This window comes from Panthera leo, chromosome E3 (assembly GCF_018350215.1).
Source record: "Panthera leo isolate Ple1 chromosome E3, P.leo_Ple1_pat1.1, whole genome shotgun sequence".
NCBI classification, from domain to species: Eukaryota; Metazoa; Chordata; class Mammalia; order Carnivora; family Felidae; genus Panthera; species Panthera leo.
The window spans coordinates 18,883,603-18,900,209 of NC_056694.1; the positions used below are offsets into that span (position 1 = coordinate 18,883,603).

General features: G+C 57.9%; 2 protein-coding genes across 6 annotated transcripts; both read left to right on the forward strand.

The window, feature by feature from the left end:
* The first annotated feature begins 1,162 nt into the window (after positions 1-1,162).
* Positions 1,163-9,583, forward strand: SPNS1 (sphingolipid transporter 1 (putative)). Of its 3 annotated transcripts, none has more exons than XM_042921806.1 (13): positions 1,163-1,613; positions 1,906-2,197; positions 2,293-2,358; positions 3,957-4,093; positions 5,206-5,357; positions 5,462-5,528; positions 6,349-6,494; positions 6,794-6,949; positions 7,241-7,430; positions 7,800-7,865; positions 8,131-8,229; positions 8,565-8,736; positions 9,027-9,583. In XM_042921806.1, the coding sequence occupies exons 2-13, from the start codon at positions 1,957-1,959 to the stop codon at positions 9,119-9,121; spliced, it is 1,587 nt and encodes a 528-aa protein (XP_042777740.1). In that variant the 5' UTR covers positions 1,163-1,613; positions 1,906-1,956; the 3' UTR covers positions 9,122-9,583. The 3 variants fall into 3 exon arrangements, with proteins under 3 accessions (XP_042777740.1, XP_042777741.1, XP_042777742.1); XM_042921807.1 differs by having other exon boundaries at positions 1,166-1,613; positions 1,989-2,197; positions 9,027-9,530; XM_042921808.1 differs by having other exon boundaries at positions 1,166-1,613; positions 1,993-2,197; positions 9,027-9,530.
* Positions 9,584-9,670: 87 nt separating this feature from the next.
* On the forward strand, positions 9,671-15,054 carry LAT (linker for activation of T cells). 3 transcript variants are annotated; one of them, XM_042921810.1, is made up of 13 exons: positions 9,865-9,970; positions 10,297-10,390; positions 10,533-10,560; positions 10,683-10,717; positions 10,983-11,070; positions 11,204-11,268; positions 11,362-11,391; positions 11,476-11,536; positions 11,610-11,704; positions 13,271-13,333; positions 13,460-13,522; positions 13,633-13,713; positions 13,840-15,054. In XM_042921810.1, exons 1-12 carry the CDS (start codon positions 9,881-9,883, stop codon positions 13,704-13,706), a joined length of 786 nt encoding a protein of 261 aa, XP_042777744.1. In that variant the 5' UTR covers positions 9,865-9,880; the 3' UTR covers positions 13,707-13,713; positions 13,840-15,054. The 3 variants fall into 3 exon arrangements, with proteins under 3 accessions (XP_042777745.1, XP_042777744.1, XP_042777743.1); XM_042921811.1 differs by lacking the exon at positions 9,865-9,970 and adding an exon at positions 9,671-9,745 and having other exon boundaries at positions 11,362-11,536; XM_042921809.1 differs by having other exon boundaries at positions 11,362-11,536.
* The last annotated feature ends 1,553 nt before the right edge of the window (positions 15,055-16,607 follow it).

A 16,607-nucleotide genomic window follows, 5' to 3' on the forward strand; every position in this document is an offset into this window, starting at 1 on the left:
TCCATGTTCATCAGAGAAATTGGTCTATAGTTCTCCTCTGTAGTGGGGTCTCTGTCTGGTTTTAGAATCCAGGTAATGTTGGCTTCATGGGAACAGTTTGGAAGTTTTCCTTCCCTTTCTGTTTGTTGGAACAGTTTCAAGAGAATAGGTGTTAACTCTTCTTTAAATGTTTGGTAGAATTCTCCCGGAAAGCCATCTGGTGCTGGACTCTTGTTTTTTGGGAGATTTTTGATTACTAATTTGATTTCTTTACTGTTATGGATCTGTTCAAACTTTCTATTTCTTCCTGTTTCAGTTTTGATAGTTTATATGTTTCTAGGAATTTTTTCAGTTCTTCCAGATTGCCCATTTTACTGGTGTGCTCATAATATTCTTTTATTCTTGTTCTTATTTCTGCTGTGCTGGTTGTGATCTCTCCTCTCTCCTTCTTGATTTTATTTATTTGGGTCCTTTCCTTTTTCTTTTTGATCAAAGTGGCTAGTGGTTTATCAATTTTGTTAATTCTTTCAAAGAACCAGCTTCTGGTTTCATTGATCTGTACTGGGGTTTTTTGGTTTCTGTAGCATTGATTTCTGCTCTAATCTTTATGATTTCCTGTCTTCTGCTGGTTTTGGTCAAATGGTTTCTGATAAGACCTCTTGGGGACCCCATGCTCTGCCCATGAGACTCTAGAATTTCACAAGAGCTTAGAGGTCAGCTTGGAAGACAGGTCTTGAAGCTACATTTGCGTGGAACTATATTAATTTTACATCGAGTGTACATTTATTACTGTAACTTGGAGACTGAGGCTGGGGGCACTGAAGAACCATGCCAAGCTATCCTTTGGTGCCAGGGGCTCTGGGCTTTGAGTCCAATCCAGCAGCTAGGAGAATCCCAGATGAGACCACCAGAGGGTGCAAGGGCTTCAGTCTTGGTTGAAGGTGAAGAAAACCAGATGAAGACGGGCGCTTAGGGTCTAGGACGCTTCTTTCAGTGTCTACCAAGGAAGCTCAGGAGTTTACAGACAGCTGGCGTGGGGAATCCAAAAGATAGGGCCGGGGATGGGGCGGGTGGCGCGGGGGCGGGGGGGGGGGGAGTGGAGGGGGCGGTGTTCAACTTTCAACATTCCTTCCACACTTCCTGAGCATGTATGAAGCTCCAACCGGACTAATTGCCAAGACTGAGAACTGATCGTTGGGATTTCTAGAGATACGCTACTTCCAGAACATTTTAAGATTCCATTATCTCGTTTCATCTCGTTTGATAAGAAGTGTGCCCGGTGGGAGCTGCAGATAAGGAAGCCGAGATTCCGAGGGTTGGGCGACTTCAGCGGTTCGCTGCGACTCCCTGGGGGAACGCACCGGGTGCGGCGCGGGCCTGGGGGCCGTCCCCGGTTACCCCGGCGACCGGCCGGCAGTCACGTGACGGGGGAGCAGGCGGAGAAGCTGGAGAGGCGAGCACGGTCTACTGCCGGGCTTCTGTAGTCCGGCGGCGGTCACGTGTCCAGGGCTCGCGGGAGGTGGAGTTGGCCCCCCGGCTCCAGCGTCACATGACCGGCTCCGGGAAAACATGGCGGCGGCCGTGGTGCAGCGGCGGGGCTGAGCGACAGCGATTGCAGTGGGCTCCTAACAGGGGTGAGGGGTGGCTTCAGCCTGGGCGGGGCGGGGGGGGGGGGGGGGGGGGGGGAGAGGGGCGCGGGGAGGGGTCCGGGCCCTCCTCAGCCTGCTCCCGTCCCCGACGTCACTCGCGTTCCACTCGTCCTCTCCGCGCGCTGCGTCTGCCGGAACGGGGAGGCATGACAGGCAGGGCCTGGCTTCCATCCCAGCCGCGCTTTGTGCTTTCCGGCAAGCGCCTGCCGGTCTCTGGGCGCCCCTCCCTCGCCTGGGTTCCCTCCATCCTCTTTTCTCCAGCCTCCTCCCCTCGCAGGTGGGATCGTCGGTGGGACCGGAGCGCGGGCGGGCGAGGCCCCCCGGGACCATGTCCGGGTCCGACACCGCGCCCTTCCTCAGCCAGGCGGATGACACGGACGACGGGCCGGTGCCCGGCACCCCGGGGTTACCGGGGTCCATGGGGAACTCGAAGTCCGAGGATCCCGAGGTCCCGGACCGAGAGGGGCTGCAGCATATCACCGGCTTGTCTCCGGGCCATTCGGCTCTCATAGTGGCTGTGCTGTGCTACATCAACCTCCTCAACTACATGGACCGCTTCACCGTGGCTGGTACTGACTTCTGGGGGGAAGTCAGACTGGGGGAAGGGAAGGGGGTCCCGAAGGTGGGGCTGCCTCGTCGAGCCCATCTCGAGTCTTCTTTGCAGGCGTCCTTCCAGACATCGAGCAGTTCTTCGACATCGGAGACAGCAGCTCCGGCCTCATCCAGACCGGTGAGTGGAGGCCCCTCCTGGGCACACGGCAGCTTTTCTTCCTTTTCTGCCCCAAATGGGGTTACGTGCCGGCATGCCTGGGACCTTAATAGAGGTAGAGAAGCCAGACTTAGAGGAGATGGTCTTTATTTCTCTGTGGGTTGCCCTGTTCAGTTAGAACACCACATTTTAAAAGGCAGTTTAGTGTAATGGTTAAGACAGACCTGGGTTTAAATCTCAGCTTTCCACTTAGTGTGATGGTAGGCAAGGCCCTCAACCTCTCTAAGCCTTACTTTTCCTTGGTGAGAAGGAAAGAGTAGCAACCCAGAACACCTCAGAGGGCTAATGTGAGAATCAGATGCGATAATTAATGCTGTAAAGTGCGTGGTGCCGTGTCCGGAGGATGGTTGGCACCGAAAGATGGGGATGGAAGGCGGTGTCTGGAATGGGGAGAGTTGAGTTTTACTTGCTCAGAACGTTGTGGGAGAGGCAAAGCCAAGGCCAGATCCTCCTTTCCTTCCTTTTCCCCTTCATTCGTTTCTCAAACATTTCTGAGCACTTACTCTGTGCCAGGCCCTAGAGGGAGAGGCTGATAGCATACACAGAACTTGCCCAAGACCTTTTAGGCCCATTGTCTCCTAATCCTTCCATCAGTCAAAGAACAGGTGGTGGTATCATTTTATAGAAGAAGCAGGTAGTAGTCGCTATGTTTTTATAGGGAAACTGAGGCTTAGAGAATTCGGCCTTGCCCAGAGTCACACAAATGAGAGGAGAGGAGGAGTTTGAAACAAGACCTCGAAGGGTTCTTTGCTCCACTCCAGGCCAGTAAGGACTGAGAAGTATTTAAGGCAAAGTCTAGAGGAATGAGAACAGGATCACAGGCCAAGGTCTGCAAAGCTTTAAATTGTTGAGTTAGAGAAGAAGCAAGTCTTTGTCCGCTCCATTCGCTTTTTCGTTCAACACATGTTAATGAGCACCTTTTTTATGCAACGCCGTGTGTTCCACGATGGAAACACAGGAGTGGTCATTATAGGCAAGGTCCTTGTCTTCACGGAGCTGACATTCTACTGGGAATGAGCGGGCCACCGTCCTGAAAAACCTAAGCTGATAACGAGGTCATTTTCTGTAGGCTTATTTTGTAAAAGAAAACGGAGTGACTGTGATCAAGAGAGATTGGATATGTGGGGGTTGGGAAGATGTCTGAGCTGGAGCCTAAAGGTTCTGTGAAGCTCAGGCGAGTGGAGAAACGTTCCCAGTAGAGAGGACAGTGGGTGCCAAAGGTCCTAAGATGGTAATGAGCTTGGCAGTTGGGCCATTGGGATGCAGAGAAGGGAAAGTGGATGAGCATGAGGTTGGAGAGGTAGGGAGGGGTTAGATCAGATCGTGGGCCATGGTGTGGAGAGTGGATTTTGCTCTTGGCTGGATGGGAGTCAGCTGGGCCATCCATTCTACAGTGGAAGGTTTGAAAGATGTCAAAGAGGGGCCTGGACTTCTCTGGCAGGAAGCACCGATAGTTTCAGGGTTGGGAGTCATTCCTGAGCCCCCTTGCTCTCCCTGAGCTGGGGTCGGGGTGGGGAAGGGGTACCGGGGCTGGGCTGTGACTCTCTGCTTCTCCTCAGTGTTCATTTCCAGTTACATGGTGTTGGCACCTGTGTTTGGCTACCTGGGTGACAGGTACAATCGGAAGTATCTCATGTGCGGGGGCATTGCCTTCTGGTCCCTGGTGACACTGGGGTCGTCCTTCATCCCCAGAGAGGTGAGGCCCCATGCTGGCTCCTGTTTCTGCCCCACCCCCACCCCCCACCCATCAGTCTTTGCTGCCATTCTTTGGGGTCGTTGCAGACTGGGCCTGGGGAACTTATGCAGTTTCCTTGGTCCATGGCGTCTTCTCCTCCCTGCTTGCCTGAGTTAATCGGCCCACCCCATCTACTTCCCCTTTCTTCTAGAACATTCTTCTGTCATCCCCTTTCCCCCTAACCATTGACTGCTTACACTCCACACTTAAACACTCCCGCTTCTCTACCATGGGAAAGACCTTACCTGGACTGTCTGTCCTCTGTCTTCCTCTTCTGAGTCAGACTGCCCACAAGGTCCCCTTGACCGAGCTCCATCCTGGGTGAAGGAGCAGACAGGGAGAGGCTCTCACTTTGCTTGCACTTCCTCTCCTCCCACTCACCCCGGAACACTGCCGGCCAACCTACCCCCACCACTCCATTGCCAAAGTGACAGAAACCTTTTGGTTGCTAAATGTAGCTCCTGCTTCCTAATCCTGCTCTTGCTAGATCTCCTGGGAGCCTCTGGCTCTATTGACTCACTTCCTCCTTCCGGAAACTCTCTCCTAACTTCTGTGATGCCACTCTTGTGGTTTTCTTCCCGCCTCCTTGGCTGTTACTTCTTTGCTCCTTTGAAATCCCTTCTGTCTGTTCTTACTCTCTGCTCCTGGAACTCTGTCCTCAGCCCCGGGTACTGCATACTCTCCTTGGGTGACCATACCCTGTCCTTAGCTTCAGGTGTCTTTGATAGACGAATAAACTTCCGCCTCAGATCATTATTCACGATTGGAGTGTCTTGGATGGTAGAAATTAAGATTTATTCTACACCTGTGGGGGCACAAGATATTGAATAAAACTTGTATCGTCCCATCCTGGTGATAGTTGTATGAGCAAGTTATTGTTTTCCCCCTTTTCAGATGAGGAAACTGAGGCTCAGAGAGGTTAAGTTGCTTTCCCAAAGTCACAGCTAGTACGTAGTGGAGCCAGGATTCAAGCTCAGGTCTGTCCAGCTCAGGCCTCGCCCGCCATCCCCGCCACCTCTCCCGAGCCAGCTGGTGAAGGCGGGGTGCCACCTCCCCCATGTTTCGTTCCCCAGCAATTCTGGCTCCTCCTCCTGACCCGGGGCCTGGTGGGGGTCGGGGAGGCCAGTTACTCCACTATCGCGCCCACCCTCATCGCCGACCTCTTCGTGGCAGACCAGCGGAGTCGGATGCTTAGTGTGTTCTACTTTGCCATCCCGGTGGGCAGGTGCGTGGGCCTGGGGCCTGGGGGGGGGCACGGGAGGCAGGAGGGCCTGGCGTGGGGCACGGCTGACCGGCTATCCCCTCTCCTCTCCCATCCCCTTTCCCCAGTGGTCTGGGTTACATTGCAGGCTCCAAAGTGAAAGATATGGCCGGGGACTGGCACTGGGCTCTGCGGGTGAGTTTGGACACAGCCTGGGGGAAGGTCAGCGACATTGTCACTGCCCCTCCCTTTCCTACCTTCAGACATCCCCCCCCTCCCCCCCCCCCCCCCGCCTTTTAAGGCAGCGCTCACTCTGCCAAGCCTGTGGGAAGCCATGTGCAGACAGAACTCTTGGCTGTGGGTGGTAGCAGCTCACTGTAAAACTGTAAGCTCCTGGATGGGACTCTATTGGCTCTCATAGTGGAAAGCCCCAGGGTGAGCGTCAGGTAAAGCTGGATCCAGGCCTCCCGCTCCGTCCTAGGAATTCGATCATCCTTTGTCTCAGTGCTGCTTTTCCTCTGTGTTAATTTCATTCTCAAGCAAGTGAAAGCTCCACGCATTTATCTTCCCATTTAGAAACCTCGCCACCCTGGATCCTTGAGCAATAAGTCCTGGATGGTGTCTGATTAGATGAGCACGGGTCACGTGCCTGCCACTGAAACAATCACCGAGGCCAGGGAGGTTCACACCACTCTTGTCGGCCAAGTCTGGGTTATAAGCCCTGCCCTGTTTGAACCCCATGGACTGAGAGAAGTGGGGGGGAGTAGTTTCCCAAAAGGAAATTGGGGTGCTGTTATCGAAGAGGGAGCAGTTAGGCTTGCGGAAGCAGGGGGCCCTTACTGGCAGTTGCTCTGCCCTCCAAACGCATGTTCAGCTTCCTTGAGCACGTGGCTTACTGGGTGTTTGAGGTCTTGGGGCCTGAGTTGCCTTCACACACCCTCACTTTCTCCCATCCCAGCGGTGTGGAGGTGTCCCTGCCTGTCTGTGCCTGTCCTGAAGCCCACTCTTTCCCCAGGTGACACCAGGTCTAGGAGTGGTGGCTGTTCTGCTGCTGTTCCTGGTAGTCCGGGAGCCGCCACGGGGAGCTGTGGAACGCCACTCAGACTCACCACCCCTGAACCCCACCTCGTGGTGGGCAGATCTGAGGGCTCTGGCGAGGAAGTGAGTTTAGTTCCATTCTAACCCAACATCTGAGGCCCCCCAGGGAGGCCTCCGTATCTGTTCTGAGATTTACAGGAGCGTGGTCTTTGTTTGCTGCCAGCTGGCCCTCCCCCAAAGCCAGGTCACCACTGCCCCCTTGTGGCAGATGCTTGAATTACAGGCCCAGATCCTGGGCGCCAAGACAGCTTCCACACCCGTCTCCTAACCTTACTTTAAAAATAAGCTGGGGAGAGAGAGTAGAAGTCCCCTACCCTGGCACCTCAGTGGAGTCTGAGTTCCTTCTTCCCACCTGTCTTCAGTCCTAGTTTCATCCTCTCTTCCCTTGGCTTCACTGCTGTGGCCTTCGTCACGGGCTCCCTGGCTCTTTGGGCTCCTGCATTCTTGCTGCGTTCCCGTGTGGTCTTGGGGGAGACCCCACCCTGCCTTCCTGGAGACTCCTGCTCTTCCTCTGACAGGTACCCAGATGGGGGCTAGGCTAGGGGTGGCCTGCAGGTGGCAGGGGATGGAGCCCAGAGAGTCATTGATTCAGGGTCAGGCTACTTCTTCTCCCAGTCTCAGTTTTCCTGGCGGAGGAAATCGATGGTAGGATAATGCCTTCCTCTCAGAGCTCCATGAACCATAGAGTACCTGGATAGACCTGGGGTCAGGGTGGCTGGGATGGAGCATCTTCTCCAGGTGGTGGGGGCGAGGTGAGGGGGCTCTGCAGGCAGAGGGACTGGCTCCCATGTCCCTCCCCCTGCCCCCAGCCTCATCTTTGGGCTCATCACCTGCCTGACCGGGGTCCTGGGTGTGGGCCTGGGCGTGGAGATCAGCCGCCGCCTCCGCCGTTCCAACCCCCGGGCTGACCCACTGGTCTGTGCTGCTGGCCTCTTGGGCTCCGCGCCCTTCCTCTTCCTGTCCCTTGCCTGTGCTCGTGGTAGCATCGTGGCCACCTATGTGAGTAGCCAGCAGGTGTCAGAAGGGGTGTTGTGGGTCTGGGGTGGTGGGACGGTGTGCCGGGGCAGGACTGGGGTTCATCAGCATAGTGGTTTAGAGACCACTTGAACCAGAAGGCCTGGTTTTGGACCTCAACTCTGGCTCTTCCCAGCTGTGCGACATTAGGCAAGTGAGTTAACCTCTCTGTGCTCAGTCTTAGCATCTGTAAAATGGGAATAAGAGCTTTATCTCACGGGGTGTCACGAGGATTAAGTTGAATGAGTTAATACACGGGCCTGGTCCAGGGTCGTGTGTTTGCTCTCATTGCGACGGGACCAACCCCCCCCCCCCTCCATCTCCCCACTTCCAACCCCCCCCCCCCCCCCCCAGATTTTCATCTTTATTGGAGAGACGCTGCTGTCCATGAACTGGGCCGTCGTGGCTGACATTCTGTTGGTGAGTAGGCGGGCCACTGCAGGGTTAGCCCAGAGGCTGTTGGGAGCAAGGAGTGGGGGGTGGAGGCCTCACTTGCCTTAATTGTGGCCTTCACCCCTTCTTCAAAACCCAGCCCCAGACTGAATTCAGAGTCAGCCCCAGATGGGCCTGGAGTCTGGGCATTCACCCCACTCACACCTCAGGGCTGGGGTTCACCTTTGACCTCAGCCTAGACTGAGCCTTGGCCCTGTCCTTGCCCTCTGCCTCCCGCCCCCCTTCTCCCCAGTATGTGGTGATCCCCACGCGACGGTCCACTGCCGAGGCCTTCCAGATCGTGCTGTCCCACCTGCTGGGCGATGCTGGGAGCCCCTACCTCGTTGGCCTGGTGAGCACCGCCCCTCGGCTGGACCCGGGGTGGGGATCGGGGGACCCTGCGTTCCTGGCACTGGCTGACAGCCCTTGGCCTCAGCTTGAGCTGACTTACAAGGTCTGACCCAGTTGGGTGTTCGTGTGCTCTGCGCCCGGCGCCCCTCACCTCGGAGCCTCAGCCAGGCGGGCAGGACTTCATTTTGGAAGATTCCGCAGCGAGGCCACGGGGCTTTCCCTGGTTCTCCAGACCACCCTTCTTTGCCAGCTCCCGACTCCTTTGTTCTTCTGCAGTCTGGGGGCTCCCTGTCCGTGACTCGTTCTCCTGGCTCTCCTTTTCTCGTCTCCCTGCAGATCTCCGACCGCCTCCGCCGGAGCTGGCCCCCCTCCTTCTTGTCCGAGTTCCGAGCCCTGCAGTTCTCCCTCATGCTCTGCGCCTTCGTCGGGGCTCTGGGCGGGGCAGCCTTCCTGGGCACTGCCATCTTCATTGAGGGTGACCGCCGGCAGGCTCAGCTGCACGTGCAGGGTCAGTGGGGGCCTTCCCTTTGTCCATCCCCGACTCCTTGCCCAACTTCATGATACCCCGTGCTCGTCCGTCCGTCCGTCTGCCCGGACCTGTGTCCCTGGCTTCTCTCAGCCCACGGTTCTTCCCCCATCCTGCTTTGGGTCCGGCTGTCCAACGAGCTGACGCTCCCCTGTGCCCGCAGCGCTGATGGCTCTGCCGCCCCGTGTCCACTTCCCACCGCCCATCTGTCCCCTCCCTGGCTTTGTGTCTTTCCGTCCATCCAGCCCTGGCTCTGACCCCTCCCTTGGCAGGTCTGCTGCGTGAGGCAGGGCCCACAGATGACCGGATCGTGGTACCCCGGCGAGGCCGCTCCACCCGCGTCCCCGTGTCCAGCGTGCTCATCTGAGGGGCCATCGCTCGCCAGCGCGCATCCCTATCCCAGCTGGCCCTGGGCCCGCCCCAGAAGGTGCCCGGGCCGAACCCTTGGACTGGCCCAGCTTCTAGGAACGGCCTTGGGCCGCGTTCCAGCTCCCATACACTACACAGGCAGCGGTCGGTCGGGGCAGGGGGGCGGTGGGTCCGGGAGGGGCCTTCCTCTCTCCTGGAGCAGCCCCAGGGGCTTGGTGCTATTTGTAACTGAATAAAATTTGTAGTCAGACCCCAAGTGCCTGCTCGAGTCTCTCTGGGCGTTAGTATCTCTGGCTGGCAGACCGCAGGGGATGCCCTCTAGCCCCAGGACTCCCGGGGCTAGAGGGTCACTCCTGTGGGGACCTTAGGCAAATCCCTGCTCTCCGGGGCCTGGCGAACAGCAGTGTGGGGTGAGCGAGCTCAGTATGACCGTGAGTCAGAACCGTGGTTCCCCTAGAGCCCGCCCCTCTTGGCAGGCCGGCCAGGGTGAGGTGGGGTGGGCACTGCCCTGTGCCCCTCAGCTCCCAGGGGCAGGGCCTCCCTCCTGGCTGCCTCCTTGAGCCATGGCTGTGGAGGCCGTGGCTGTGGGCTGGCCTGCCCGCGTCTTGCCCTTCTTCCCCTGGTAGGGCTCGCTCTGCGTCCTGGTGGCCAGCAGACCTGTCTCGAGGGCCTGCGGGTGGCCTCTCGGGCCTCCGCCTCCCCCTCCCCACTGGCTGGGTGGGGGTGGGAAGGGGGCGGGTGCAGCTGGCTGAGCCCGATGATTTCCTGCCCTCGCCCGGGCTCACCACAGCTTCCTGCCACAGGCGGGCAGGCGCTGAGGAGAAGCAGGCGCCTAGCCGAGCGGCAGGTAGGGCTGGGGCGCGCAGGGGCCGCGCCGCCGGGTGACTGGTGCCCCAGACTCCAGCCCGGACCCTGGCCGGACTGCGCAGGGAGCAGGGGTCTTGCACGGTCGGCGCTGACCCGCCCCCCCCTACTCAGCCCAGAAAGGGGAAGGGGCCAGTGAGTCCCCAAGGAGGGCGCACTTGCCCCCCACCCCCACCCCCCAGTCGGGCTTCCAGGCTGTGCCCACCCGGCTCCCGCACCCCTGCTGGCCTGGCCCTCACCCCACCGCGGCTCGGCCCTTGAGGGGGTGTGCGGCGGGCAGCCGGGCCTGGTGCAAGCTCTCTCCCGCAGATGGAGGCGGTCGTCCTGATCCCCTACGTGCTGGGCCTCCTGCTGCTGCCGCTGCTGGCTGTGGTGCTGTGCGTGCGGTGCCGAGAGCTGCCAGGTGAGTGGGGGCTCGGCCCTCCTCTACCTCTCACTCCATCCCGACTGTCCCGAACTCTGCTTGCACGCGAGACCTGAGCCCCGTACTCCCAGCCTCTCCCCTCTTCACCCCGCTTCCTGCCTTACTGGCTTCTCTTCCCCAGGCTCCTATGACAATACGGCCTCTGACAGGTGAGTTGCCCATTGACCCTAGGTGGCTCCCTCAGTGCCCTGTGTGGCCCCGGGGAGGGGAGGGGACTGGGATGGGAGCTGGGGTCTCTCCTGCCCTTACCTATCTGTGTCTCTCCTGCCAGCTTGGCCCCAAGTAGCATCGTGATCAAACGCCCTCGTGAGTACACGGAGGGTCCTCTCCCTCGGGTGTAGGGGAGGGGGTCCCCTGGCGTGTGAGAGAAAGCGTGCCTCTGTTCAGGTTCCCCCCCACGGTGGCTGCCCACATGGCTTTGATCTGAGCTGGGGATAGGAAGGGAGATGGGTGTCCTCAGGCTGGTGCAGGGCCCAGGGGGTTCACAGAATTAGCCTGTCCTTTGAGGCCTCGATGAGTATGGGGGCAAAATGTCTGGAGTCATTCCTTGAGCTTGGTCTCGTGTCCTCAGCCACACTCGCCACCTGGACACCAGCCACCTCCTATCCTCCTGTTACCTCCTACCCACCCTTGAGCCAGCCGGACCTGCTTCCCATCCCGTGAGTAGCATCCTCCCCTCCAAATCCCCCTTTTTACTCCCTCGCCTCTGAGGATTGGGGATCTCTTTCCCTGTTGCAACCCCTCTTGGTCCAGTGCCCCATCCCAGCATGACTTCTGACCTTTGACTCCCAGGAGGTCCCCACAGCCCCCTGGGGGCTCCCACCGCATGCCATCTTCCCGGCAGGACTCAGATGGTGGTAAGTGTGGAGCAGGGCTCAGGGGGCCGGGGCTGGGCAGAGGATAGACCCCGTGTGAGCTGACTCAGCCTCCCTCTTGCTCTCTCTCTGAAGCCAACAGTGTGGCGAGCTACGAGAACGAGGGTGCGTCTGGGGCCCCAGGTGCCCTGGTTGCAGGGAGGCTGGGGCCTGGGCTGGGCCCTGCTGATCGCTGTGTCGTTACCTCAGAGCCCGCCTGTGAGGACGACGATGAAGATGAGGAGGAGGATTATCCCAACGAGGGCTACTTGTGAGTGGCCAGGTGGGGGGGTGGGAGCTCCAGCTGGGGGTCCTTACTCACCTGCCCCTTGACTTGTCCTCAGGGAGGTGCTTCCTGACAGCACGCCAGCGACAGGCACTGCTGTCCCACCGGCTCCCGCGCCCAGCAACCCCGGCCTCCGAGACAGCGCCTTCTCCAGTGAGTTGGCCATTTCTGACACTCTGCGTTGCGGCCCGTCCGCTCTTCCCTCTCCTGTTATTTCTTTGATGCTTGCTGCCCCTCCGCATTCTCTCTCCTCTCTTTCTAGAACACCTGTCCCTCAGGGCGGACTTCCACTCTGATCTGCTGGTTTCCTTACTTTTTCTATCCTCTTTTCTATTTCTTTGTCTTTCCCTTTTATCGTCTGTGAGATTTCTCCAACTTCACTATTCTTTGAGACTCTGTTCTTTTGTCTCTTATCTGAAAGCTCTTTTCTTGGTCTCTGGTGTTCCTTTTTCATAGCCTTCTGTTCTTGTTTCACAGAGACAATACCATCTTGTACATTTTTAAAGATATTGATTATAGATTGTTTTCTTTGAGGGTTTTTTTGGGAAGTTTTCTTCTGCTTCCGGCATCATTTTGGTTTCCTTTGAGCTGCTTTTCTCCCTTCGTGTTCGTTTCACGTTGCCTGTTAGAGGCTTCCTTCCATGTTTGGTGACCTTCCATTTTCTGTTGCTCTCCTCACTTTCCGTACCTGTTCCGGGCCATTCCTTCTACACCCTGACTTCGTGAGCGAGCTCGATTCCCAACTCCCCACCTCCCCCGAGCTCATTTATTCATCCATCCCTCACTTACTCGCCGTGTTTACTGGGTGCCTCTGATAAAACAGCTCACGAGATAGTGTCATGATAAAGGAGCTCAGCTTGTCAGGGACCTCCTACGTGCCTTTCTGAGAGCATTTCGTGTATCAACTCATTAAACCTCAGGATCCCCAGGTGCTCTTGAGCCCATCTCTTCCCTTCCTGCACCTCGGTTGTCCTGACTGTACGACAGGAGGGATCACGTATCTCATAGACACTTGGCGGCCCTGTTCAGATATTCTCGGCTTTAGTTCTCACTGTGCTCCTGGGAGGTGGGTGCCGCCCCTCGCCCTATTCTACAGATGAGAACACCGAGGCCCAGAGAGGCTAGGTGGCTTGTGTGAGGCTACACGACTGTCATTGTGGGAGCTGGGCTTGCACCTGGGCTCTCTGGCTCCAAAGCCTGCCTCGTCCACGGCCTCGTGGAGAAACAAGTCAGCGTGAAGGGACAAGATAGGTGGGAGGCACCCGGGTGGCTCAGTCACTTAGGCGTCCGACTCTTGATCCCGTCTCAGGTCTTGATCTCGGGGTCGTGAGTTCAGGTCCCGCGTTGGGCTCCGTAAGATGGCGCCGACGGCTCCAGGTGCCGGAAGACACCAGGATGGGAGTGGGGGTCAGGGCAGGCCTGGCCGACGGGGCCCGTGGGGCGACAGCACCTGACTCGGCACCCCACAAGCGTTGTCTCACACGGGCCACCCAGCGCCATGGCTCCGAGCTGCTCTCTGTCCCTGCCCCCAGCCTGGCCGACATGCTGTCTGTTCTCCCCCACACTTCCACTCCCTCTCATCCGCTCTGGGCACGTTGCCCTACTTCTCTCCGTCACCAGGGCCTCTGCGGGACCCCCTGGGGCTGGCTGCAGGGAGGCCTCTGGGGTCTGTGCTCGGGGCTCTGGGTGACAGTGCCGGGGGCCCTGCTTCTCCTGCAGTGGAGTCGGGGGAGGATTACGTGAACGTCCCCGAGAGCGAGGAGAGTGCAGACGTGTCTCTGGGTGAGTGGCCGGTGCCCCCTAGAGTCCCCCTTCCCTCCCCCACCCTCACTGCTGTGGCCCTCTTTCTGAGTGTCCTGTTCTCTCACCCTCCACGTGGCCGTCCCCCCTTCTGATCTGTCCCCGCAGATGGGAGCCGGGAGTACGTGAATGTGTCCCAGGAGCTGCCACCCGTGGCTAGGACCGAGCCTGGTGTGTGCTGGGATGGGAGGTGGCAGGAGCTTGGGGTAACGTGAAAGGTAATGTGCCCGGGGCAGGAGGGACGGTCTGTGAGCTTAAGACTGATCTCTTTCCCCTTCCAGCCATCCTGAGCTCCCAGAACGACGACGAGGAAGAGGGAGCTCCAGATTATGAGAATCTGCAGGGGCTTAACTGAGGGTCCGGTGAGAGGCCCTGCCCACCCTTCCGCGGCCCCTCAGCCCTATCCTCCGACTCCTTCGGGGACCCCTCGGACCCCCACTGACCTCCTGACATCGCAACCCCTCCCTCTCCCTGTCCTGTTGTTTCAGCGTGAGGCCATGCCTGTCCTCGAACCAGCCTTGCTCGGGAGTGCCGAGCTGGGCAGCTGGCAGTGGCTCTGGGGGGCCCTACTAGGCACCCGACCCTGACTGCAGCCTGAGAACAGCCTGAGAATCTCCCCCCTTAACTTATTGTCACTTTGGGGTCCAGTCTGTGTGCCCCCAACACTCTGCACCTTCTGACACAGCCTGAGAATGAACTACCCTGGCCCCGGCCCTATTCGGTGGTAGAATAAAGGCTGGTGTGGTCTGTAGCACTCTTGCCTTTGGGGGGCCCCTGGGGGGGGAGTCCGAGTGAGGGTGGGCTTGCCTGGGCGCCCGTGTGGGAGTTGTCTGTGTGCACGCACGTGTGTGTGTGTGTGTGTGTGTGTGTGTGTGTGTGTCTGGGGGTCTCCATCCTCCCTGGGCCGCCGTGCTCCTGAGGGTCCTCACCAGCCTTTGGGAGTGACCAAATGGTGCCTGGGGCACGGCGCTTCGGCGTGAGGCAAGTCCGACCCAGACTGGACCTTCTGGGCTTCGAGGCTTCGATGCATCTCCCCCAACGCGATAGTCCACCGGACCCACGGCAGACGATGGCTGGGATGATGGGAGGGCAGGGCATGGGGAACCTTGGGTGCAGAGTGACCTTCGAGAGCAAGACTGCTTCCTGCCGGCCCTCATTTTCTCCATCTTTAAAGCAAGGGGGTGGACTTAACCCCAAGCAACTGAAAGGTAATGTGCGATGCAGCCTTTGCGGACTCGGGTGTGCAGATGACTCACTGGGAGGTCTTGCTAAAATGCAGATTCCGAATGAGTAGGTCTGGGATGGGGCCCGAGAGTCTGCATTTCAGAGAAACTACCAGATGCTTCTGATAGCGCTCTTCCGAGAACCAGACTTCGAGCACCTTCTGGTGGACGCCCTGGTCATTGTGATTGGCTCTGGTCTGGGCACGTGACGTAATCTGGGCCACCGAGGACCAGCCCTGAGACTTGGGCCGGAAGTGACCGGAAGGAGAAGCTCTTTTTGCTCCATGGCAGTTGGTAAACTGGAAGAATATATTCCTGGCGCTACTTGGCGAGCCTGCCCAAGAACGAAGTCCACGTGGAGGAGAGAATGGCCTCGAGGTGGACAGGGTGTCGGAATCTCTGGGTCCAGTCACATCTGAAGCGAGACACCCCCCTCAGACTTCCCAGTTACATGGGCCAATAAATTACCCGTTGTCTTCACCCGGCTTGACTTGGGATTTCTGTTGCACACGCCAAGGTAGCCCTGAGTGATGCACACAGTTGTTGGCGACCTTTGTGGGCTCCAAAGGCAATAGTGACAGCTTCCCTTCAAGCATGCGCCGTGTTTCCACGCTTCCCTCGTTCGATCGCTGCTGGTCCCCTGTGGTCAGTTACTGTGGGTATCCCCATTCGCAGGTGAGGAAGCAGGCCCAGAGAGGAGAAGCGATTTGCCCAAAGGCACACAGCCAAAGTGACAAGTCTGGGATTCGATCCGGGGCTTTGGCCTCTGGAGTCACTGCTGCCAATGTCCTTGCTCTGGGTGTTGTGCAAAGTGTCGAGTGCTCTACAAGGGAAGCTTGTGAGAGGCCCGATTGGAGAAATGGGGGAGGGAGGCTTAGAGAGAGCGTTGGACAGGCTGGATGTCAACAGGGAGAGTTTATCTGGAGGAAATAGACGAGAAGAGGCACCTTTGTGCCTGGGCCAAGGAACAGAAAGTTTATCACAAAGCTATGCTGGTGCAAGCACCCTGGAGAACGATCTAGCAACATCAGTAAGGCTGAAGATGGTGTGTCCCTTTATCTGGCAAACTCTCGGGTATAAACCCAGAGCAGCTGGCACACGGGCTCAGGGGGCGGGCACCTGGGGCTCGGGGCAGCCTTGCAATGGCCAACAGCTGGCAACAGTAGGGGCCGTGACCAGGAGAATGGACAGGGCTTGTAGCCCAGTCACAGCACGGACGCTTCCCAGCAGGTGAAAATGAGTGCATTGGGGCAACACCAGTCAGCACAGATAAATATCACCAAGAGAATATGGAGTGAGAACCAGAAAACAAGTTGTTTTATTTATATATAGAAAGTTGGAAACATGAAAACCGAAATCTATGGTTCAGGGATACACAGCGTGTGCAAAATGGGCAAAGCAACGAGGAACACCAAGTTCAGGAGAGAGGCAACCGTGCGGCCGAGCGCGGGGAAGGGTCGGGAAGGCATTCGGGAAGGCCTCAGTGATAAGTGTCATGTCTTATTCTTAAGCGGAGTTGGGTACACAAGTGTTTGAGACAGGATTCTCTTAAGTGTTTGCATATCTAAGCGATTTCATAATAATAAGAGAGACCGAGGCCCAAGGAGGGAATAAGTGGGGGTGGGAGGATATGGCAGCTTTAAGAGACAGTAAACGGGCTGAGAATTGCTGGTCGGTCTATGCCAAGGCGGGTGAGTTCCAGGCCTTAGCAGCAGCATGTGCAAAGGCCCTGAGGTGGGGGGCGGTGGGGAGGCTGTTGCATGAGAAGTGGTGGTGGGCTAGCCGAAGAAGCAGCAGGGGCAATGGAGAGGGGTGGTGGAACGAGATGTTTGGGAGGCCGAAGCAAGGGGCGTGGTGACAGGCTGTGCCGGGAGGCATGGGGACATCCAAGGTGACTCCAGTCCTTGCCTTGGTGGATTGGGGGTAGGGGCATTCCCTGAAGCACTAACTAAGCAGCTTCCCACTTTTGCCTCTTGGACCAGCGAGATTACATGGCTTTGCTTCCACCGGTCGATGAGCCAGCCAGGACAGAG

What these genes read in the sequence shown, in the direction of transcription:
- SPNS1 (XM_042921806.1), top strand. Translation starts at nt 1,957, where the DNA reads ATGTCCGGGTCCGACACCGCGCCCTTCCTCAGCCAGGCGGATGACACG. An exon ending in CTCCGGCCTCATCCAGACCG is followed by an intron (nt 2,359 to 3,956) that starts GTGAGTGGAGGC and finishes GCTTCTCCTCAG; the next exon opens with TGTTCATTTCCAGTTACATG. An exon ending in CTGAGGGCTCTGGCGAGGAA is followed by an intron (nt 6,495 to 6,793) that starts GTGAGTTTAGTT and finishes ACCTGTCTTCAG; the next exon opens with TCCTAGTTTCATCCTCTCTT.
- LAT (XM_042921809.1), top strand. Translation starts at nt 9,881, where the DNA reads ATGATTTCCTGCCCTCGCCCGGGCTCACCACAGCTTCCTGCCACAGGC. An exon ending in GACAATACGGCCTCTGACAG is followed by an intron (nt 10,561 to 10,682) that starts GTGAGTTGCCCA and finishes CTCTCCTGCCAG; the next exon opens with CTTGGCCCCAAGTAGCATCG. An exon ending in CATCGTGATCAAACGCCCTC is followed by an intron (nt 10,718 to 10,982) that starts GTGAGTACACGG and finishes TCGTGTCCTCAG; the next exon opens with CCACACTCGCCACCTGGACA.